General features: G+C 42.6%; 1 protein-coding gene across 1 annotated transcript in view; it reads right to left on the reverse strand.

The window, feature by feature from the left end:
* Nucleotides 1–24,642, reverse strand: part of LOC116516136 (rab proteins geranylgeranyltransferase component A 1-like) — a 49,412-nt gene that overhangs the window by 824 nt on the left and 23,946 nt on the right. Inside the window, 8 exon segments of the mRNA XM_032228540.1 lie at nt 1,086–1,163; nt 14,985–15,210; nt 16,234–16,313; nt 16,315–16,352; nt 17,760–17,876; nt 22,318–22,348; nt 22,350–22,414; nt 22,417–22,708. Of these exon segments, the coding sequence (XP_032084431.1) occupies nt 1,086–1,163; nt 14,985–15,210; nt 16,234–16,313; nt 16,315–16,352; nt 17,760–17,876; nt 22,318–22,348; nt 22,350–22,414; nt 22,417–22,708 (927 nt within the window).

The following is a 24,642-nucleotide window of genomic DNA, read 5'->3' on the forward strand; positions in this document are numbered from 1 at the left end:
TACACCCACAGTATTTGCTTCCAGAGAGTAAGTCATCTGTGTACCAAGTTTGGTTGAAGAGCCAAGGTGGTGCAGTGGTTAAATGCAGCACTGCAGGCTACTGCTAGATCAGCAGGTCAGCGGTTCAAATCTCACCGGCTCAGGGTTGACTCAGCCTTCCATCCTTCCGAGGTGGGTAAAATGAGGACCCAGATTGTTGGGGGCAATATGCTGACTCTCTGTAAACCGCTTAGAGAGGCCTGAAAGGCCTATGAAGCGGTATATAAGTCTACTGCTATTGCTATATTGCTATATTGCTCGAGGCGTTCCAGAGTTATGCTGGAACATACACACACAGCCATTTATATAGATAGATAAATATTTAAATAACTCAAATTCTGGTTAAGGCACTATAATATAATATCACAACATTTAACCACCCTATGCTTTAGTACACTGAACAAGCTGGTCACATTTTGTGCTTTGCACCATCCCACTGGTATAAATTTTGCAGCCCCCAAACATCCGTTGATTTGGTTCCAACTTTACAAAAAAAAAGTTGCTCAAAAGTCCCAATACTGGTGGAAAAATAATTCATTCTAGGCTAAGAGGGCAGCGTGGTTTATGACAACAATCTACCTAAAAACTCATTAAAGCTTTTTTCTCTTAGAGTGACATGCATTATCAGCAGAGATTAATCTGATGAATCTTTAGGTGAGCTTCATTTTTAAAAAAATGCAATAACAGAGGGCTTTGTTGTCATCTGATGAAAATCAATTAGAGTAGGTAAGGCCACAAGGAAAACTAACATCACTCATCACCAAACCCCTGGCAACTGAAAATGATCTGTCTTCCAAGCTTGGGTGATCAGGAGGCTGCAGTAATATCAGAGGGAAATTAATTTAGTTTCTTTATTCTAAACCCACTTTCCCAGTTCTGGAGGACCTATACACAAATTATTTTTAATCAAGGTTGATGTGTTATTAATACCAAGGAAGATCTTTGAAGAATCGTTTTTTTTAAAAAAGAAGACCCTGGCATTTTTCATCTCGTAGTTGCATTTATGTAAGAGAGAGAGAGAGAAGGTTACCTCGCTCAAGACTTACCTTCTAAGTTCTTTGTCTAACACAAGACACTTTATGGCGTGCCGGAGGCAATAGATCCCACCGAATACTGCACACATCCTAAAGAAACGTCAGAAATCAAGAAAACAAGGCATCAGGTTTAGAGCCCTTTAGGGCTATTTTCTTTTTTTTAAAACAAAAACGTTCAATTTATTTAAATTGATCCATGAAATAGGAAGAATTGCAACCTCCAATAAATTGTTAATTTAATACAATATTTTAGGAATAAATCACCCAGGCACAGTTGCATATCATGTAAGGGGAAATCAAGGTAGAAATTGAGCTAATAATAATCTTGGTTTAGAGCTGGCTTGCCATCCTGACCTATTTGGGTCAATTTAACAGTAAGTGTGGACTTACTGTTCACACTTATATATATAACACTGTTATATATATAAGTATATATAAGTACTGTTCACACTTATATATAAACAGGATGCGGTGGCTCAGTGGCTAAGACACTGAGCTTGTCGATCGGAAAGGTTGGCAGTTCAGCGGTTCGAATCCCTAGCACCGAACAACGGAGTGAGCTCCCGTTTTGTCCCAGCTTCTGCCAACCTAGCAGTTCAAAAGCGTGTAAAATGGAAGTAGACAAATAGGAACCACCTTTGGTGGCTTACTGGATAATCTGATTCCACACAATGTGGCTATCAACCAATATATATTCCAAAAGTATTCGCTCACAACTGAATTTGATTAGTTGGATGGGTAAGCGAATACTTTTGGCAATATAGTGAAGCCAAACAAGGCTATCAGATTACTCTGAGAGCTGCCCATGAGCTTCCTTGGGTGCAAATGAGGTAGAGGATGGCATTTTGTGTCACGACCACATGGTGCAAAGGCTTTGACTTACATATTTGTGCCCAAAATCGTTAACGGTTATGGTATTGATAATGTCCTAACATAGAGATCGGCAACCTTAAACACTCAAAGAGCCATAAAGGTCATAACAGGAAGCCCCTGGTTCAATTCTGGAGCTGACCGGAAGTCCGGTTCCCCCACCATAGAGTTCCTCCTAGCATGGAGTGTTTTTTCCTCTGCCGACTGGAAGTCTGGCTCCCCACAACCACCATAGAGTCTCCACCTAGCACAGCATCCTTTTTCCTCTGTCTATCCTAACCAAAAGCCCTATCAATTGTGGAGCCGACTGGTGACAGGGAGCCGCAGGAGAGGGATGAAAGAAAGCCGCGGCTTGCCAACTCCTGTCTTAACACCTCGAGATTTGTTACAAACATCAACAGAACACAGGTACAAATGTCTGTATTTAAGTAACGGTTACTAGTGGCTTCATATTAAAAAAGCACCAGGGTGATTTCTGTTTTTAAAATCTGGTGGCTCCCCTGCCATCATTGCCGTTTCACTTCCTACTGCCAAAAATCCACCGACTTACTGGTCTGCTCTTAAAAATAGCCTCTTTCAATTAGAGATTGTCATCCCAGATCCCTGGCTGGAAAACAACAATCAAGATCAAGTGACAAATACAATACAATAGCAGAGTTGGAAGGGACCTTGGAGGTCTTCTAGTCCAACCCCCTGCCTAGCCAGGAAACCCTATACCGTTTCAGACAAATGGCTATCTAACATCTTTAAAACTGTTAAAATGTTGGAGCATTCACAACTTCTGGAGGCAACTTCTGTTCCACTGATTAATTGTTCTAACTGTCAGGAAATTTCTCCTTGGTTCTAAGTTGTTTCTCTCCTTGATTAGTTTGCACCCATTGCTTCTTGTTCTACCCTCAGGTGCTTTGGAGAATAGTTTGACTCCCTCTTCTTTGTGGCAACCCCTGAGATATTGGAACACTGCTATCATGTCTCCCCTAGTCCTTCTTTCTATTAAACTAGACCTACCCAATTTTAGCAACTGTTCTTCGTATGTTTTAGCCTCCAGTACCCTAATCCTCTTTGTTGCTCTTCTCTGCACTCTTTCTAGAGTCTCCACATCTTTTTTACATCGTGGTGACCAAAACTGGATGCAGTATTCCAAGTGTGGCCTTACCAAGGCATTATAAAGTGATATTAACCCTTCACGTGATCTTGATTCTCTCCTCTGTTTATGCAGCCTAGAACTGTGTTGGCTTTTTTGGCAGCTGCTGCACATGGCTGGCTCATATTTAAATGGTTGTCCACTAGGACTCCAAGATCCTTCTCACAGTTACTACTGTCAAGCAAGGTATCATCTATATTACACCTGTGCATTTCGGGGTTTTTTGGCAAATGATGTGGCAGATGTTGAAACAATGCCTTTGTGCCTTCAATATAGGTCCCTCTCTCAATTAAAAGAAAGGTCGCCCAGTGCAAAACTGTAACGTTCCCGTGGTTCGCCCATGAGGCCAATGTTGAGAAAAGACAAGACACGAACTTTCTGGGATGGAGCGACCCAGATTGGGGGTCTGAGAGCCCCTTTTATTGAGATAGGACAAAGGCAGGAGGAGCAATAGCATGTGAGTAAAAACAGCCTGTAAAAGTACAATTTCTAATCTACTGCTCAGTCTATATATGGTCAAATCCTGGACGTCAATGGTAGGGCACATCTCAGAATGTTATGTTATGCACTATCAGGATGTTATGGTGTTCTAGGAGTTTGTTTTCTCCTGTGTGATTCAGCGTGGCTCTGCATGCCCTAGTATGAACTAGGCCATGGGGGACACACTACACAAGGAACTATATTACAACACAAAACCAGAGTGACTTAGCAGCTTAAAAACAAAGAGAGGGAAATACTACCAAAGGCAGCACCGAATGAAAAGGTTGGATCTTTTTTTGTCTATAAAATATGAAAAAAAAATATGTCTTTCCAAAAGAGAAATAATCAGATGTGTTTCTCCCAATTAATAGGAGGCAGAGTTTTTTTGGCAACCCAGCAGAGGAAACTAAACGTTTGTTTGTTGGAGAAACGTCTACTGAAAACAATAAAACAGCGAGCAACATGCAGCAACTCACAATGACAGCAAAAGCACTTAGTAATTTCCACCACCCCCTCCAGTTAAATCACTACTTTTCTTTTCTTTTTTCCCCTCCTGCCACATCCAGCTGAATCAACAAGTTGAAAAGCTGAGCCGCCAGGATTATTTTCATAGTTGGAGGATAGGAGGTGAAATATGGCATTAATAAAGGTAAAGCACATATGTGCTAGTCGTTCCTGACTCTAGGGGGCAGTGCTCAACTCTGTTTCAAAGCCGAAGAGCCAGCGCTATCCAAAGACGTCTCCATGGTCATGTGGCCGGCATGACTAAATGCCGAAGGTCAACAGAATGCTACTTCCTTTTTTCTACTTGCATTTTTACATGCTTTCGAACTACTAGGTTGGCAAAAGCTGGGACAAGTCACGGGAGCTCACTCCATTACGCAGCGCTAAGGATTTGAACCGCCAACCTTTCTGATCGACAAGCTCAGCATCTTAGCCACCGAGCCACCGCATCCCTATGGCATTAATAGACAGTTTTTAAAAAGAAATCAGAAAAGTTGAAATCTGTTGTGACAACCAACCCCATTATCATATCCATGTTTATTTCCCCCCACCCTTCCTTTATTTAAAATACACCAAACTCAAGAGGCTGGTTTGGCTGGGCCCCAAGCACAAAGTACTTCAGTATTACTATTAACCCTAAATAGACATTTAAACTGATATCTTCTAATTAATTGGCTACTGTCTCTGCCAATAATTCCACCTCTGCTGAAAGATCACGCCTGCTCTGTACTCCGCTTCAACTCTGCCCTGCTGACATCAAACCACATTACAGCTAAATTAACAGTTGTGAAAATTTTGCCCTGCTAGTCACCGCTCTGCTCCCCCCTGCCCCCCCTCCTCCCCAGCCTTCAAATGCCATTTCAGTTTCTATCGCGGCAGGGGGAAAAAGGAAGGGGAAAAAATCAGCCGCTGCAATTTCTAATACAACAGCACAACAATGGGGCCCATTAATAGCCAAACTTCTGACAGCGCCGTTCCCCGTGATTTATGAGTTTGTATATAATTTGATTATTCTATTAATTCTACTGATTACTGCTAGAGCTAATCCAGTGAAGGTCACTCCCTAAAATAAATCTTCATTACTCTTCCGCAGAAAATAACTGCCTCTAACGGGTTGTTTTCTTTAATTAAAACATGAATGTTACAAGAGGCTTCGGGCTTGGCGTGTCTGGTGCCGGGCGGGAGGCTGACAAGCCCCGGAGAGCCTCTTGGATCAGAACATTGGGAAGAAGGCAATAAAAACAATTCAAATGCATCTTTATCAGATGCTGTCAAGGTACTGTGTTTTCCCCCCAAAACTACGACCTTCCCCCAAAAGTAAGTCCTAACTTGGATAACCATTTGTCTGAAGTGGTGTAGGGTTTCCTGCAGGGGGTTCAACTAGAAGACCATCAAGGTCCCTTCCAACTCTGATAATTTATTCTATTCTATTTTATTCTATTCTTTAATTCTAATATCTATTCTATTCTTTCATTCTAATATCTATTCTATCCTATCCGATCCTTTCATTCTAATATCTATTCTATTCTTTCATTATATCTATTCTATTCTTTTATATTCTTTCATTTTAATATCTACTCTATTCTATTCTTTCATTCTAATATCTAATCTATTCTATTCCATTCTTTCATTTTAATATCTATTCTATTTTATTCTATTCTATTCTTTCATCCTAATATCTCTTCTATTCTTTCATTCTATCTATTCTATTCTTTTATATTCTTTCATTCTGTCTATTCTATTCTATTCTTTAATTCTAATATCTATTCTATTCTATTCCTTTCCATTTCATTCTAATATCTATTGTATTTTATTCTATTCTATTCTTTCATTCTAATATCTATTCTATTCTATTTTTATATTCTTTCATTCTAATATCTATTCTATTCTATTCCATTCTTTCATTCTATCTATTCTATTTTATTCTATTCTATTCTTTCATTCTAATATATTCTATTCTTTTATATTCTTTCATTCTAATATCTATTCTATTCTTTCATTCTAATATCTATTCTATTCCTTTCCATTCTTTCATTCTATATATATTCTATTCTATTCTTTCATTCTAATATCTATTCTTTTATTCTATTCTATTCCATTCTTTCATTCTAGTATCTATTCTATCTATTTCTATTCTATTCTTTCATTCTAATATCTATTCTATTTTATTCTATTCCATTCCATTCTTTCATTCTAATATCTATTCTATTCTATTTCTATTCTTTCATTCTAATATCTATTCTATTCTACTTTTATATTCTTTCATTCTAATATCTATCCTATTCCATTCTTTCATTCTAATTTCTATCCTATCCTATTCCATTCCATTCCATTCCATTCTATCTTGAGTTTTACACCTGTGCCAATATAAGTGTTAACCCCAAAATAAAGCCTTAATAAGACACCGCCCCCTCTAGGGTAAAAATTAAGCTAGGATGAGGATGGAGGGTGAAGCTGCCCTACTATTTACCTTTGGGCAGTTGCAGCCAGGCCTCACACACCCCGACACCAGCCTTGCATTGAAAAATGTAACTCCTGTTTTTCACAGTTACCACTCATGGTCATGGGATCAAAATTCAGACCAACTCCTATTTATGACGGTTGCAGTGTCCCGGGGCCATGGGATCAGCCTTTTGCGACCTTCTGACAAGCAAAGTCAATGGGGAAGCCCGATTCACTTAACAACTGTGTTACTAACTTAACAACTGCAGTGATTCATTTAACAACTGTGGCAAGGAAGGTCATACAATGAGGCAAAACTCACTTTAGTAACAGAAATTCTCGCCTCAACTGTGGTCGTAAGTTGAGCACTACCTGTATATCTAATAAGTAAAATCAGGCTAAAATATATAACTCTTCAAGTTGGATGGGAGATAGACCTGGTTCATGCTTATTCTAGTCCCAGCCCTTAGCAAGAGCCCTTAGACTTATATACCGCTTCACAGTGCTTTACAGCCGTTTCTAAGCAGTTTACAGATCAGCATATCACTCCCAACAATCTGGGTCCTCATTTTACTGACTTTGGAAAGCTAGAATGCTGGGTCAACCTTGAGCCGGTCAGGACTGAACTCCTGGCAATGGGCAGAACTATCCTGCAATACTGCATTCTAACCACAGGGAGGAAGGAAGGTGAGACAAGGGAGGCAAGGAGGGAGGGAAGGAAGGAGAGACAAGGGAGGAAGGAGGGAAGGAAGGAGAGACAAGGAGGGAGGGAAGGAAGGAAGGAGAGACAAGGGAGGCAAGGAGGGAAGGAAGGAGAGACAAGGGAGGTAGGGAGGGATGGAAGGAAGGAGAGGCAAGGAGGAGGGGGGAGGGAAGGAAGGAAGGAGAGACAAGGGAGGCAAGGAGGGAAGGAAGGAGAGACAAGGGAGGTAGGGAGGGATGGAAGGAAGGAGAGGCAAGGAGGGAGGGAGGGAAGGAAGGAGAGACAAGGGAGGCAAGGAGGGAAGGAAGGAGAGACAAGGAGGGAGGGAAGGAAGGAAGGAGAGACAAGGGAGGCAAGGAGGGAAGGAAGGAGAGACAAGGAGGGAGGGAAGGAAGGAAGGAGAGACAAGGGAGGTAGGGAGGGATGGAAGGAAGGAGAGGCAAGGAGGGAAGGAAGGAGAGACAAGGGAGGCAAGGAGGGAAGGAAGGAGAGACAAGGAGGGAAGGAAGGAAGGAGAGACAAGGGAGGCAAGGAGGGAAGGAAGGAGAGACAAGGGAGGTAGGGAGGGATGGAAGGAAGGAGAGGCACGGAGGGAGGGAGGGAGGGAAGGAAGGAGAGACTAGGGAGGCAAGGAGGGAAGGAAGGAGAGACAGGGAGGCAAGGAGGGAAGGAAGGAGAAACAAGGAAGAAGGGAAGGAAGGTGAGGGAAGGAAGGAAGGAAGGAAGGAAGGAAGGAAGGAAGGAGAGACAAAGAAGGAGGGAAGGGAGGGAGGAGAGACAAGGGAGGCAGGGAGGGAGGGAGGCAATATCACTTAGACCTTTATACTCCTTCACAGTGCTTTACAGCCCACTCTAAGCGGTTTACTGTTGCCCCCAACAGTAAACAGTGGGTCCTTATTTTACCGACCTCGGAAGGATGGAAGGCTGAGTCAACCTTGAGCCTCATCTTATTGTTTTGCTTAGCTGAAGGAGAAAGGGATGTATGGCTTCATAAACGACACTAACTTCTCCAACATAGTTTACCAATAAGGTGATTCTTTGGCTTAATGTGTTGTGTGAATGCTCCCAAAGACTACGCCATGCTGGCTTTCTTAGCCATCCACTGTCCTAGGAGGAACCTGAGCAGAATTGTTCCTCCAGAAGCACCTGAGTATCTGATCTGATTGGGTGTTAGAGAATATTTTTTAAAAAAACACCAAAAAATCAAGAGATCCCTCGACCAGGAGTTGGATTTAATCATCTTGTCTATCTTAAACACAGGAACTTACAACCGCAATTGAGCTCAAAATTTCCGTTGCTAAACGTTTATTAACTATGTTGCGTATCATTTTACGACCATTCTTGCCCATTGGTTAAGTGAATCACTGCCGTTGTTAAGTTAGAAACATGGTTGCTAAGTGAATTTAGGTTTGGCTTGTTAGAAGGTCGCAAAAGGAAGTCACATGACCCTGCGGGCATTGCCACACTCATAAACGTGAGCCAACTGCCCAGCGTCTGAATTTTGATCGCCACGGGGATGTGGCCCCAGTCGTAAGTGTGAAAAACGGTCATAAGTCACTTTTTTCAGGGCTGTTGTAACGTCGAAAAAGTCACTAAGCAAACTTGTGTAAGTTGAGGACAGCAACTGACTATTTAACAACAACAACAAAATCTCCCAAGTATTCTGAATGGTATTTCCCGAGAAACTGTTTCCTCCAAACGGATTGTGAAGGGGAACTCTCACAAAGGCCTTTGTGTGCTTAGGAGGCATGTTTCAACACAAAGGTTATTTTCAAATTAAAAGGCCTGTCCTGTCAAAACTTGAGAAATAATGCGGGCAAGGACAACAAAAGCATTCCATAGCTTTATTAACGACAGCGCTCACTGATCTGTGAATAACCGAGAGGAAAAAAAGGGAAGATTATTGAGTTACTTTACCAATCTATCCATCCATCACTGGACAGCAGGTCTCGGACGTGATGGATTGTCTCACTTCACTGATTTGTCCCAAAGTAAGATTCGAAGGAAGGAAGGAAGAAAGGAAGGAGGCAGAAAGGGAGGGAAGGAAGAAAAGAAGGAGGGACGGAGGGGAAGAGGGAGTGGGGAGGGAAGGACGGAAGAAGGGAGGGAGGGAGGAAGGAAGGAAGAAGGCAGAAAGGAAGGAAGAAAAGAAGGAGGGACGGAGGGGAACAGGGAATGGGGCGGGAGGGAGGGAGGGACGGAAGAAGGGAGGGAGAGAGGAGGGAAGGGAGGAGGCAGAAAGGGAGGGAAGGAAGAAAAGAAGGAGGGAGGGCAGGGAAGAGGGAGTGGGGAGGGAGGGAAGGAAGGAAGGACAGAAGAAGGGAGGGAGAGAGGAAGGAAGGAGGCAGAAAGGGAGGGAAGGAAGAAAAGGAGGAAAGGAGGGGAAGAGAGAGTGGGGAAGGGAAGGACAGAAGAAGGGAGGGAGAGAGGAAGGAAGGAAAAGAAGGAGACAAGCAGAGAGGGAAGGAAGGAAAAGAAGGAAGGAGGGAGGGGAAGAGGAAGTGGGGAGGGAGGGAGGTAAGGAAGGAAGGAAGGAGATAGGCAGAGAGGGAGGGAAGGAAGGAAGAAAAGGAGGGAGTGGGTGGAAGAGGGAAGGAAAGAAACACACTCCTCCACCAAACACTAGTGTGGCCATGTTTCATACTTTAACACACATCCTGAGAATGCAAAACTCACTCCAGAAAGAGATTCAACCAAAACAATTTCATTGCTATGGTTAAAAGTTCTGCTACCATATAATAATAAAAAAAAATTGAAATAGATGCAAAGTCTAAAAAAAAAAAGGAAATGAACTAACTGCATAGAGGTGGTTCTCGATTTACGACAGCAATGGAGCGAGAAATTTGTTAAGTGTTAAGCAAATTTTGCCCATTTTACTGTGACGTACAACCAGCCCATGCACTTAACATCTGTCACAAACACGTGACGTGATCAAAATTAGGGTTGTGGCAACCAGAGGCTCCTCTCCAGGCTGTGGTTATAAGTGGAGGACCCCTGTAGTGGTGATTTCAGAAGCTGCTTTGAATTCAGTTTCTTCCATTTTGCGTTGATATCCTAGTCCAGTGATGGTGAACCTTTTGGGCACCGAGAGCCGAAAAGGAAGCGCACACATGCGGGTGGGCGGTGCAATGAGTCCCAAAAGGGAGCACTTCACCAACAGGGAAATCCAAGTGCTGAAAAAGGAGCGCTTCACCCATGCGTGTTTGTCTGGGCCGCGACCAGGAAGAGGAGCATGCGCGTGCCAGAAAACGAACTTCCAGTTTCCGGCACGCATGCCAGTCTTCCGCTTACTGCTGCGCATGCCCATGCACACTCAAGCCAGAAAATGGAAAACCAGTTCTTCCGGTTTCCAGCACTGCCGCACGCACAGATGCCAGCTGATCGTGCCCGCCAGAAACCCAGAAAAGGAACGGGCGATGCTGGGCATGCCAGGCAACATGGCTCCGTGTGCCACTTTGGGCACGCATGCCACAGGTTTGTCATCATGGTCCTAGCCGCTCATTTCCCACCAACTAAGACTCTTCTTTCTGCAACTCAAGACAGAAGCTCCTGTTCTCTTCCTTCTACCTTCCTTGCGAGAGGCAGGCACAGAATGCAAATTGGCTCTTTAAAAGTGGTGATAAAGGTTTTCATCATGCTTGAAATTGGGTGTCATTTATTATTAAATTGCCAATTAACACCTCTGCGTATCTTGTAAAGTCAAGGATCTAGGAGACAGAGAGGTCTTGTGTTTGCAGATGGAGAGAACCCGCACATTAAAACATGCGCAGTCATGATTAAATCAGCCTTAATGAACTTTGCGTCTTCAAATGTGAGGTGGCAGTGCCAGGATTGTCCGGGGTAATGGGAAAGAGGTCTAGCATGACTGGAGAAAGTTAAATTAAAGGATTTATTTATTTATTTACTAAGAAACCAAGTTAGTTAAGATTCTGTACTTTTCGCCAGCTTTCTTTTAGGCCTGAGTTATGTACAGGAATCGAACAATTAAAAAGTTGTCATCTTCTACACTGGAGCCAAAGAAAAGCAAGAAGCAAATATCAGGAAAACTTTTTAGCCCTTGGTCTTGGCAAAAGCTCAATGCTATCTGGGATTATCCGCATCAAACTGGATCCAGCAAAATTTCCCACTCCTTCACCTTATTAACACACCATACTTGATGAGCTTGTTGATCAGAAAGGTTGGCAGTTCGGAGGTTCGAATCCCTAGCGCCACGTAATGGAGTGAGCTCCCATTACTTATCCCGGCTTTTGCCAACCTAGCAGTAATTGGAGCCCTTGGAGCAATACCCAAAGGGCTACCTCACTATTTGGAAATTTTAAATTTATCAGACTTGAACATTCTGATTCTACAAAAAACCGCCCTACTTGGAACAGCTTATATTCTCCGACGTTAACAGTTCCTAGGTCCTTAGTTAGGACTCGAGCTGTTGAGCTACCAACCAGCCCCAAAGGCTGTGAATCTCACCAAAGATTAACCACGCAATAATAATAATGGACGTGGCTTAAGATGGGAACTATTAAGAAAGAAACGGAAGGTTTAATGCTGGCTGCTCAAGAACAAGCGCTACAAACGAATGCCATGAAAGCGAAGATACAAAAATCCACTGACAACCCAAACTGCCGAACTTTGCAATAACAAAGTCGAAACTGTTTCACATTTAATATGTGAATGCAGCAAAATTGCACAAACTGATTGCAAAGCTAGACATGACTGAGTTGCTAAATTAATCCACTGGTCATTATGTAAAAAATATGATTTACCCGTATCCAGAAAGTCATGGGAACATAACGTGGAAAAAGTTATCGAAAATGGGAAGGTGAAGATCTTGTGGGACTTTCAAATACAATCGGATCATCATTTGGAACACAACACGCCAGATATCATGGTTGTGGAGGGCCGAAGTGTACAGTTTATTGATATCGCAAGAACTAGAAAAAATCATGAAATATCGCGACCTGGCCATCGAAACTACACGGCTATGGATGAAGCATATAACAGTGATACCCACTGTCATCAGGGCACTTGGCACCATGTCCAAGAATTTTACAGGATACACCCACAAATAGCAGCTTCCTGCAATAACACCAGTGGAACTGCAAAAAACTGCGCTACTCGGAACATCTTATATTTTAAGAAGATACTTGGTTGATACCTAGGACGCTGGCAGCAAACCGTATCAACCATTAGCACCAGTCACTGGTATTTGTAATGCATGTTCAGTTGGCTGAGTTTCATGTTTAATGAATAAAGTCTAATATAGTAATAATATAGTAATAGTAATAGAAGAAGAAGTTGGGTTGGCTCACAACGTTGCAGAGTTAGCAATAGCAATAGCAGTTAGACTTATATACCGCTTCATAGGGCTTTCCAGCCCTCTCTAAGTGGTTTACAGAGTCAGCATATTGCCCCCACAGTCTGGGTCCTTTTTCACCCACCTCGGAAGGATGGAAGGCTGAGTCAACCTTGAGCCGGTGAGATTTGAACCGCTGAACTGCAGATAGCAGTCAGCTGAAGTGGCCTGCAGTACTGCACTCTAACCACTGCGCTACCTCGGCTCTATATAAGTTGATGCCCAGCTCATTCGGAATGCAAGGATATGACTTACAAATGTCTTTGAATCATTCACATAAATATGCATGCATGCCGTTTATAACGGTAGCCTTGATGAGAAGACACAGGATAACGGAGCGCAAGGAACGCTTAAGAGGGTTACATTAACAGAGAATATGAAGAGGCGGTTAGAAATCACAGGGCAAGTGACACCTTATCCTGATAACCCGGCGATAAAAAAAATTGTAGGCTGTGATGTATAGGCAGAGTTGTTGCCACTTGCTAGACCGGTTGAATGCTCTTCCTGGGAATCTTGCAGGCCATCTAGTCCAGCAGTCACCAAATATTGGTCTGCAGAAAAACTATTTACATTTTTTATATTGCTCTAAATCAGGGGTCCTCAAACTACGTGCAATGAAGGTTGTGCTGCTGCAGAGAGTCTCCCCCTTCAGGCTCTTTTTGTGTGGGTCGGAGAGGGGCAGAAATTCCGACTTGGGGTCTGGTATTGGGCTTTGGGCGAAGGCGAGAGGGAAGCACTGCTGGTGGTGAAGAGCCAGAGGGCCTCGTTCCAGTGGGACTGCATCATGGCCTGGAACTGGCTGACCATCTCAGCCCGCTGAGTCTCCAGGCGCCGGTCCCTGGCCTTGCACTCCCGCAGCTCTTCCCTCTGCTTGGAAAGCCTATGCTCGTAGTCCTCAGTGAGGTGCTTCTGCTGAGCCTCCTTTTCGGTCAGATCCAGTTAGAAATGAGCTGTTTTGCCAACTCTTTCTCCTGGTGGCTGCTTAGCTCCAACAATTGTTCCTGTTGGGGCCCTAAGAAGCCCAGGTAGGCAGGCGAGGAGTGGCTGGGAGGGGAGGGGCAAGTAGAAGCTGGTGAGGCGCCCCTTAACATGAGTGACATGAGTTGGCCACACCCTCCCAGTCATATGACCACCTAGCCACACCCACGCAGCCAGTCATTGGGGAGATCATATTAGGGTCCACGGGATTTAAACGTATGAATTTAGTGGCCCCTGAGGTCTGAAAGGTTGGTGACGCCTAATCTAGTCCAACCCCCAGCCCATACGTAGTCCTGATGTGCAACAAAAATTGAGCTCAAAATTTGTTGCTAAGCAAAAAACATTCGTTAACTGAGTTTTTACAACCTGATATTACAACCTTTCTTGCCACAGTTAAGTGAATCACTCAGACGTTAAGTTAGTAACATGGTTGTTAAGTGAATCTGGCTTCCCCGGGGACTTCACTGGTCAGAAGGTCGCAAAAGCGGATCGCACGATGCTGCAACCATCATAAATATGAGTCGGTGGCCAGGCGTCTGAATTTTGATCACAAGACCATGGGGATGCCGGAGAAGTCGTGTGAAAAATGGTCATAAGTCACTTTTTCAGTGCCGTTTTCAGAACCTTTACAGACACTAAATGAACTGTTGTAAGTTGAGGACTGCCTGTAGAAGGACGAAGGAAGCCGTGTACTTTGAAAATAAAAGAATTCTAAAGCGGAGGGAATCTTGAAAGAAAGACTCACTGGCGTATAAGTTGATGAATATGCAGTAAGAGAGTATTAGATACAAATAGTAGTTAGTTAGTTCTCTACTAAGAACCATAATTCAGACCGAACCTCTGGTTGTTAAGCAAGACAGTTGTTAAGTGAGTTGTGCCCCATTTAATGACGTGTGCCACCACTGTTAAGATAATTGCTACAACTGTTAAGACAGTCATAAAGTCATTAAGCAAATCCCCCGTTGACTTTGCTTACCAGCTGGGAAAGTTACCAATGGTGACCACAGGACCATTCAACTGTCATAAGTACATGCCAGTTGCCAAGTACCCAAAGTTTGATCACGTGACTATAGGATGCTGCAACGATTCCCAACTAAGAGTCACTTTCTTGACTTCTGTTCATCTGAGTCCAAAGCAACAGAAGGCCTACGAGCCATATTTGCTTAAACAGCAGGTGCATATTTTCCAACTCAAACGCTTAAAGATACGTCAAAAGGAATACGAGAAAGACAGTTTTTAAAAAACGAACTAGAGTGCCTAAAAGAGAGAGAGGGAGGAGGGAGGGAGGGAGGGAGGGAGGGAGAGGGAGGAGGGAGGGAGGGAGGGAGGGAGGAGGGAGAGAGAGAGAGAGAGAGAGAGAGAGAGAGAGAGAGAGAGAGAGAGAGAGAGAGAGAGAGAGAGAGAGAGAGGAGAGAGAGAGAGAGAGAGAGAATAACTTACCGACAAAAACACTGAGGGATTTCCCCTTGGCCGTACAAAGGAAATAAGAAGGGGGTATTGCCGTAGCGCCCCAGGCACTGTAGAAATTTTTGAGTGGCCTTCAGCCCATCTATGGTGCAGCAATCGGCCTCCGAGACCATCGCAATGGAATGCAGAATGAAATGCTGCAGGTTGGGCGTTAACTTCTGGGTTTTTAAATAGTCGGCAAACTTGCGATCCTTCTGAGCTGTCTCGGGAAAGGAGAGGAGAAGAGGGGGAGGGGAGAGGGCAGGGAAGAGAAGGGAAGAGAGAAGGGGAAGGAGAGGGGAGGGCAGGAGAGGAGAGAGGGAGGGAAGGGCAGGGGAGGAGAGGAGAGGGGAAAGGGGAGAGGAGGGGAAAGGAGAGGAGGAGAGGGGAGGAAGAGAAGAGGGGAGGGGAGAGGAGGAAAGAGGGAAGGGAAGAAAGGAAGAAAGAAAAGAGAAGAGAAAAAAGAGGATTTCAGCATGACCATCTTTATATATGTCAAGAAAACACAAGGTCCTCAGTTACAAGAAGTCCTTTACTTACGACCGACCGATTAGCGACCATTCTGTGTTATCTTATTCCAAGGTTCCAGATCATCACTTTCAGATCTAGGGCTGGCCAACATGGGCATCATGAACACCAAGGTCCAAATCTGAGCACAGATTTGTCTATAGGTCTCCTCCTATAGGTTCTGACCTATCTGAATGGTCAGAATGTCTCCACACCAGAAACCCAACAATGTTAAACCACCTGGGAACGCCAGCCACCTGGAACTTCCCGAGATGCTCCCATGGAAAATAGGGTCATGAGGTTTTAATACAATAGCAGAGTTGGAAAGGACCTTGGAGGTCTTCTAGTCCAACCCCCAGTCTAGGCAGGAAACCCTACACTGTTTCAGACAAATGGCTATCCAACTTCTTCTTAAAGACTTCCAGTGTTGGGGCATTCACAACTTCTGGAGGCAACTTCTGTTCCACTGATTAATTTAGTTTTAGTTTTCAAAGTGGAATGGGACCTTTCGTCTCCTACCATCGGCCGCCCCTCCTTCTCCCCCAGTGTTCCTCCTCGGGCGATTCTCCTCTGACTTTTCTCCCCAGCTGACACGCCCCCACCCCTTGGCCCTCGGCCATGGCCCATAGCGCCTCTGTCCCACAAGCTTCCGCGCAGCCCATTCACCTCAGAGAGGTTCCATTCATTGAAGAATAAGGAGACAGAGGATTCCCCATTTGGGGGAAAAGATACCCACCTTGGTATTCATCAGGGCGCTGTTCAAAATCCAGGCAAAAGGTCAGAAATCTCATCAGCATTCGTTTTTCACCATTGTCAGCTGTTTGTTGTGAAAATGTCCGCTCTGGAACATGGAACCTGAAACGAGAGTTTCGGAACATCCTCCCTTTACCACATAGGGACACAGTGGCTCAGGGGCTAAGATGCTGAGCTTGTCGATCAGAAGGGTCGGCAGTTCGGCGGTTTGAATCCCTAGTGTCATGTAACAAAGTGAGCTCCTGTTACTTGTCCCAGCTTCTGCCAACCTAGCAGTGCGAAAGCACGTAAAAATGCAAGTAGAAAAAAAAGGAACTACTCCTTTGAGAGTCCCACCTGCCCCAATATTGAATGGCCTTTAAGATTTTCCCTCCTTTTTATTTTTAATGTCGTGGTTCTATAATTTTTTAAAAAAATCCAAATTTAATTTGTACTTTCAATGTTAATTTTTTATACATCGCTTTATTTATCGGTTGTATTATATCGTAAGCAGCCCAGGGGCTCTCTTTGAGAGCATTGGGCGGTTTAGAAATAAGAAATAAAAATAAAATAATAAAAAAAATAATAAAATAATAAAATAATAAAATAATAAAATATAAAATAAAAAAAATAATAAAATAATAAAATAAATAAAATAATAAAATAATAAAATAAAATAATAAAATAATAAAATAATAAAATAATAAAAATAAATAATAAAATAATAAAATAATAAAATAATAAAATAATAAAATAATAAAATAATAAAAATAATAAAATAATAAAATAATAAAATAATAAAATAATAAATAATAAATAATAAAATAATAAAATAAAATAATAAAATAATAAAATAATAAAATAATAAAATAATAAAATAAATAAATAAAATAAAATAAAATAAATAATAAATAAAATAAAATATAAAATACATTCTGAATAGATGGAAGTAAGAGGCAGGGATCAACAGGACCACATTCATTAAAATTGCAATAGCAATGGCACTTAAGAATTATATACCACTTCACAGTGCTTTTACAGTTATCTCTAAGCGGTTTACAGAGTCAACATATTGTTCTCAACAATCTGAGTCCTCATTTTAATGAACTCAGAACAATTAAAGGCTGAGTCTATCCTGAGCCGGTCAGGATCAAACTCTTGGCAGTGGACAAATTTAGCCTGAAATACTGCATTCTAACAAAGGAAGGAAGGAAGGAAGGGAGGAAGGAAGGGAGGGAGGGAGGGAGATACCACTTAGACTTATATACCACTTCACAGTGCTTTTACAGCCCTTTCTAAGTGGTTCACAGAGTCAGCCCATTGCCTCCAACAATCTGGGTCCTCATTTTACCCACCTCGGAGGATGGAAGGCTGAGACAACCTTGAGCTGGTCAGGATCGAACTCTTGGCAGTGGGCAGAGTCAATCTGCAATACTGCACTTTAAACAACAGCGCCACCACAGCTCAGTGAAAAGGAATGCTTTCCAAAGAGCCGTGAGTTCAGTGTTGTAATCTGGCTGATTAGCGTACCTGTTCCACTCTGCCATCCCTCAATGCAAGAATACGGGTGACGTTTTTGAACTCGGCATATCGGCTGACGTTTGACTTGATGAGGAGGTCAATCAGCAATCCTCGGGAATAGAGGAGCTGCAGGAGGGAGAGAGTGAGAAAGAAAGAGAACATGTATGCAAATTCTCCCAAGAAAACACGACTGCCGTTGAAATAAAACTTTTTTCTTCCTTGTTGTTATTGCTTGCAAGGAACCCGCTAGCAAGAATGCTAGGCATTTTGGAAATTAAATGTGTCTCTTCTGGCTGAAGAAACGGGAATGCGAAGAGTCTTAAAAAAATAATGACATTTTGAAAAGCAGCAGCAAATCAGCCCTAGGCAGCTGGAGAAAATAACCTCAAAGGCTGAAGGGACACTAGGTAAAGGTAAATGTTCCCTTGTATATATGTGCTAGTTGTTCCCGACTCTAGGGAGCAGTGCTCATCTCCGTTTCAAAGCCGAAGAGCCAGTGCTGTCCAAAGATGTCTCCAAGCTTCTTGGATGAGAAGCGAAACATCTTCAAAGGAAAAAAACAAGACCGTTTTCTAGTTGCCTCCTGAAAAAAACACCTTTGGGACAACCATGACCTGGATGACTGAGAATCTCTACAGACTTTTAGCCAACCATATTTTAGCCTATTGTGCAAACGGTGATAACGACTTAGCAATGAGGGATGCTGTGTGTGTGAGCCCATGAAAGTGTGCAAACTTGATTAACAGGGGAAAACCCAAATGCATAAATATGTGCTGAATGGACAGAGCTGGGTTCCGTGCAGGAAACATTTAACACTCACACGCACAAACATGTTTTATTAAAAGTTTCGCTTTGGATAGTAAGATGGGTGGGATATAAATTTTTGTAAATAAATTAAAAAAAAGTAAAACATTTTTCCAAAGAACTCAAGGAAACTAATAAAAAGTACAAGGAACAAAAAAAGAAGAAAAGAAAGAAGGTAAAGCAGCAGAAAGAAAGAATAAAAAGAAATAAAAGCTTCTGATTTCCTTTGCAGCAAACACAAGTTCAATTACAAAATTATCTCTTACTCTAAAGGTAAAAGTAAAGGTTCCCACGCATGTGCTACTCGTTCCCAACTCTAGGGGGCGGTGCTCATTTCCGTTTCAAAGCCAAAGAGCCAGCGTTATCCGAAGATGTCTCTGTGGTCATGTGGCCAGCATGGCTCAATGGCAAAGATGCACAGAATGCTGTTTCCTTCCCACCAAAGGTGATTCTTATTTTTTCTACTTGCATTTTTATGTGCTTTCGAATGGCTAGCTTGGCAGAAGCTGGGACACGTAATGGGAGCTCACTCCATTACACGGCGCTAGGGATTCGAACCGCCAAACTGCTGACTTTTCAGATCGACAAGCTCAGTGACATAGCCACTGAGCCATCGCGTCCCTTGTAAGTAGCCTTCCAACCCCCACAAATATGAAAGCAGGGGAAAATGAGCCACTGAGCCACCGCATCCATCCAAAATTATTATAATATCCTAGGGGATATTTTTCCACAAAGGAATATTATCCCACTAGGAAAAAACCTGGAAAGACACTTAGAATTCAAAGAAGCTAGAGGTGGTCCTTGACTTACGACCACAACTTCCAAAATTAACAGTTGTTGTGAGTTTTGCCCCGTTTTATGACTTTCTTGCCTCAGTGGTTAAGGGAACCATTGCAGTTGTTAAGAGAGTAACATGGCTGTTAAGTGAATCAGGCTTCCCATGGACTTTTTTCTCAGAAGATTGCCAATAGGGGGTGCATGACCCCGGGGACCATCGTAAATGTGAGACCATTGCCAAGCCTCTGAGTTTTGATCATGTGACCAGTTGCGAAAAATGACTGTAAGTCGCTTTTTTCAATGATGTAGCTTTAAACAGTGCGCGTTCCATGCGTCTTCGGCATTGAGTCATGCCGGCCACATGACCACGGAGACATCTTCGGACAGTGCTGGTTTTGGAATAGTGATGAGCACCACCCCCTAGAGTTGGGAACGACTAGCACATATGTGCGAGGGGAAGCTTTACCTTTATATATTCTACATATCCTTTCCATCTTCCTTGTTTTGCGTGTGTTTGGACTCCGGGCTGAACGGCTGCCTTTATTTCTTCCATATCCCAGCAAACATGCAAGGGTTACAAGTTGAAACCATAAAACTTAAATCTCCTAAATACCTTTGCTCACTTTGTGTAAGCTCCAAATTTATTATACATTCTTGGAAGGAATGTAAAAAAAAAAAACGTCGCACAAGATAGATGACCTCACTTCGAAAAGGCAATGCTCCACTGGAGAATGTTAAGTTACAACATGCCATCATTCTCAAAAGTCGTCGGAATCACAAGGAAATGACTTTGCAAGGAGAGAGAGGGGGGGGGAGGGAGGGAGGAGAGAGAGGAGAGAGGGAGAGAGAGAGAGAGACAGAGAGAGGACAGAGAGAAGAGAGACAGAGGACAGAGAGATGCAGAGGAATTCGCTCTCCAAATCCAAGCCTTGTGCCTTGTCCAGATCTTGGGCAGAAGAACATGGATGGCAAAACAGACCAAAAACAGGACCATGGAGAGCTCTGGGAAAACAGTTTGCTTTGATGGGAGGTTAAATCAAAGCAACCCATGACGAGTTTTTGCACTTATGGCTGTTGCAGCATCCCCATGGTCAGACAATCAAAATTCAGGTGCTTGGCAGCAGACTCATATTTACGACGGTTCCAGTGTCCCTGCGGTCATGGGGTCCCCTTTTGAGACTTCTGATGAGCAAAGTCAACGGGGATGCCAGATTCACTTAATAACTTAACAACTGAATATAGCTCGTCCGCCTGGAACCCACACTGTATATCGGCCATTAATACGATTGAGCAGGTACAGAGGTATTTCACAAGAAGAGGAGTCTTCCACTCTGCTCACAAGAGAATCCCTTACGCCACCAGCCTTGAAATTTTGGGCTTCGACAACCTGGAACTGTGTCGCCTGTGGTTCGATCTAAGCATAGTATACAAAATTGTCTGCCACAACGTCCTACCTGTCAACAACTTCTTTAGCTTCAACCACAATAATACACGGGCAAACCATCGATACAAACTCAAGGTAAACCGCTTCAAACTCGATTGCAGAAAATCCGACTTCAGCAACAGAGTTGTCAACGCCTGGAATGCTCCACCTGACTCCGTTGTTACATCCTCAAACCCTCACAGATACAACCTCAAACTGTCTACTGTGGACCTCACCCCATTCGTAAAAGATCCGTATAAGTGTACCAGCGTGTCTACTGACCGTCTTACTGTCCCCATTTATCTGTTTTTTCCTCCTTTGTTTCGGCTCATGTTTATGTGGCTCAGTGGCTAAGACGCTGAGCTTGTCGATCAGTAAGGTCAGCAGTTCAAATCCCTAGCGCCACATAATGGAGTGAGCTCCCGTTACCTGTCACAGTTTCTGCCAACCTAGCACGTAAAAAATGCAAGTAGAAAATAGGAACCACCTTTGGTGGGAAGGTAACAGTGTTCCATGTCCCTTCGGTGTTGAGTCATGCCAGCCACATGACCATGGAGACGTCTTCGGACAGCGCTGGCTCTTCGGCTTTGAAATGGAGATGAGCCCCTTAACCCCTTAAGAGTCGGGAACGACTAGCACATACATGCAAAGGGAATCTTTACCTATATTTGTTATCTTGTACATGTTTGACAAACAAACAAACAAATAAATAAACTGCAACGATTCACTTAGTACCTGGGGTAAGATCGTAAAATAGGACAAAACTAACTTAAGAAATGCCTTGATAATGTTACACAATGTGTAGTGTCATGATGAGTAATAATTGAATATGAATATTGAGTGGTACCCATGAAAGGAAGATTAGAAATCCTTTTGGATTATATATAAAGGTTAATTTTAAAAAAGAACTAAATTAGATACAATTAAAGCTTTGATTATTAGGGGGAAATGTTATGATACAGGATATAGTTAAATAAAGGATAAGGATAACAACATATATATAGATATGGGTATAACATAAGTAAATTGGATGTAAATTGTAAACAATGATTTGGAAAGGAGGATTAGATTGTTATTAAATATTATGGATGTTTAGCTGGAAAGGACATAAGGACTCAGTGTTAATGGAGGATTTTAGAAAGAGTAAATGAAAGGCCAGTAAGTGGTTATGTATTAAATCTTGGTACATTTTATGATGAAGGTCGTTTAAACAATTATAGTCAAATGAAAATGGAGATATGATGATAGTAACATGTATAAATATCTGAGTTAAAATACTTGAGTTAATATGAATTATGTTTGTTGACTGTGGAAGAGATGCACGAATGTCTTTTTGTAACCAACTGATGCACTTTCTACAGCATGTAAGAAGGATGTGTTGTGTTTGTTTTGAAAAATAAAAATAAAAAAAATTATTAAAAAAACAAATGCCTTGCTTAGCAACAGAAACTGGGACTCCTTTGTAGTTCGTAAGTCGAGAACTATCAGGATGATTAATAAATAAAAGTGACTTTTTTTAGAAAAAACAAACAATCAAACAGAAAAATAGAGTAAGTCCCTTACCTTAGATATTAAATCAATATTAACCGCCTGCCTTCTTTACAATTTGGGGATAGGTGATTTTCCTTGGTTCAGCTGCAGCTTCAGGGACTGGCTCATTTATGGCTCTCCGGTCTCCAATGCTGCTGAATCAGGCATGATTCTGTCAGCGGACTTCCCTTCCAGAGAAGTCCTTCCTGTGTCCTCTTCGTCACTGGTACCTTGTGGATCACTTCCTGCATCACTCGGAGGGCGGATCTCTTCGCTTTTGGCCCCACCGTCTGAAGACGAGCCTCCGTTCTCGACCTCGGTGACCGCAGAGGTTTCCTCGGAATCTTTAGTAAAGGCGGAAGTGGCTGAGGCAGATGGTCTTGGCAGCGCACCGGCTTCTTCAACATCTTCGTCTGAGTCCTGGCTGGGTTTGTGGGTTGGTTTTCCACCAAAGAGAGAAAGAAAAATCAGTTCTCCAACAACCCTGATTTGCAATGTTCCACTGCAAAGGAGGTATCACTTACCTTCCCTACCAATTCACAAATGTGAGGGTGTGCATATTCAGCCACTTCCATGCATGCACTCAGCCATCCGCGCATGTGCTTTTGGCCAAACAGGGACTAAATGAGATGCCATAGAGTTGGGGCGGATGGATGGGGCCACCCACAATTTCCGCTATACCGGTTTGGGCAAACCGATCCGAACCAGTAGAATACCACCTCTAGTCCAGTGTAGGTAGAAGCTTCCCCCAACTTCAATGCAATAATAACTTTGGAGATTCTCAACCATCCAGGTCAGTTGTCCCAAGGATGTTTTTTTCCCAAAAGGAGAATAGAATGGAATGGAATAGGAAATAATAGAACAGGAAATAATAGAAAGAGAGAGAAAGAGAAATAGAGCTGGAAGGGACCTTGGAGGGTCTTCTAGTCCAGCCCCCTGCTCAAGCAGGAGAACCTATATGATTTCAAATAATGACTTTCCAGTTTCTTCTTAAAAACCCCCCACTGATGGAGCACCCACGATTTCTGGAGCAAGCTGTTCCACTGGTTAATTATTCTCATTGTTAGGAAGTTTCTCCTTACTTCCACATTGTTCTTCTTCTCCCTTTGATTAGTTTCCAACCATTGTTTCTTGTCTTGCCCTCCGGTGCTTATAGGATAATCTGACCCCCGTCCCCTCCCCTTCTTTGTGGCAGCCTCTCAAATACTGGAACACTGCTGTCATGTCACCCCTAATTCTCTTTTCTTTAGATTAGCCAAACCCAGATCCTGCAACCGTTCTTGTATGCTGAAGTCACCAGGCCTTTGATCATCTCAGTTGCTCTTCTCTGAACTTCTTCCAAGTTTTCCAAATCTCTGAACTAGACTTTCTTAAGTTTTTTTTCTCCCTTGGAACATTTCGCTTCTCATCCAAGAAGTGAACTTCTTCAGAACTGAAATAGCTTCTTGCATGAGAAGCAAAATGTTTTCCAGGGGTTAAAAAAAAGCAAAAAAAACCCAAGAATGGTAAGTTGCCTTTTGGAAAAAGCACCTTTGGGACAAGAAGAGTTCTGCCTTTCCGCTTTGATCAACTTTCTTTCTTTTTCTTTTTAAAGATTTTTATTAACAAATATGTAAATGCACACACACAAAATTTAGACGTACACCACATTTACACAATACGATACGAACAGGAACTTCCTGTTCTTTCTAATAGCAATTACGTATCAATCGATACCGCTCACCTTATATTATTTCCCCTTCTCTTGTATTTCATTTGAATTTCACCATTCTTAACCCTCTTATTTTACTCATAATTATTATTTTTTTGAGTTTTGTTATATCCTTCACTGATTCTGTTTCTTTCCTCCATCCACCTATACCATTTATCCCATATCTGGTAGAATTCTGATTCTTCTTTTCCCTGCATTTCTTTAGTTAGTTTGTCCATTTCGCACAGGTCCATAACCTTTCTTATTATTTCATCTTCGCTTGGAATTAATTTGTTTTTCCATTTCTGGGCAAAGGCAATCCTTGGCGCCGTAACTATATGTAGTATTAAATACTGGATTTCTTTTTTGCATTTCGCAGACATTATTCCTAATAAAAAAAACCTTCAGGCTTCCATTCTATTTTAACCCCTGTCATTGCCTCCAGCCAATTTTTGATCCTTTTCACTGGAGTTATCATCATCTCAATATGGAAGCCTGGATGCTATTAAGAAACCACATCCTAAACAGTGGCAAAAGCTGCAGTAGATGAAGGATGATACCAAGGAGATAGAGGCATTTATACCTGAATTGGGCCAGGATAGTTATTCTTCTCCCACCTCGTGTGTGTGTGTGGGTGTGTGTGTGTGGTGTGTGTGTGTGTGTGTGTA

This window comes from Thamnophis elegans, chromosome 12 (assembly GCF_009769535.1).
Source record: "Thamnophis elegans isolate rThaEle1 chromosome 12, rThaEle1.pri, whole genome shotgun sequence".
Taxonomy (NCBI): Eukaryota; Metazoa; Chordata; class Lepidosauria; order Squamata; family Colubridae; genus Thamnophis; species Thamnophis elegans.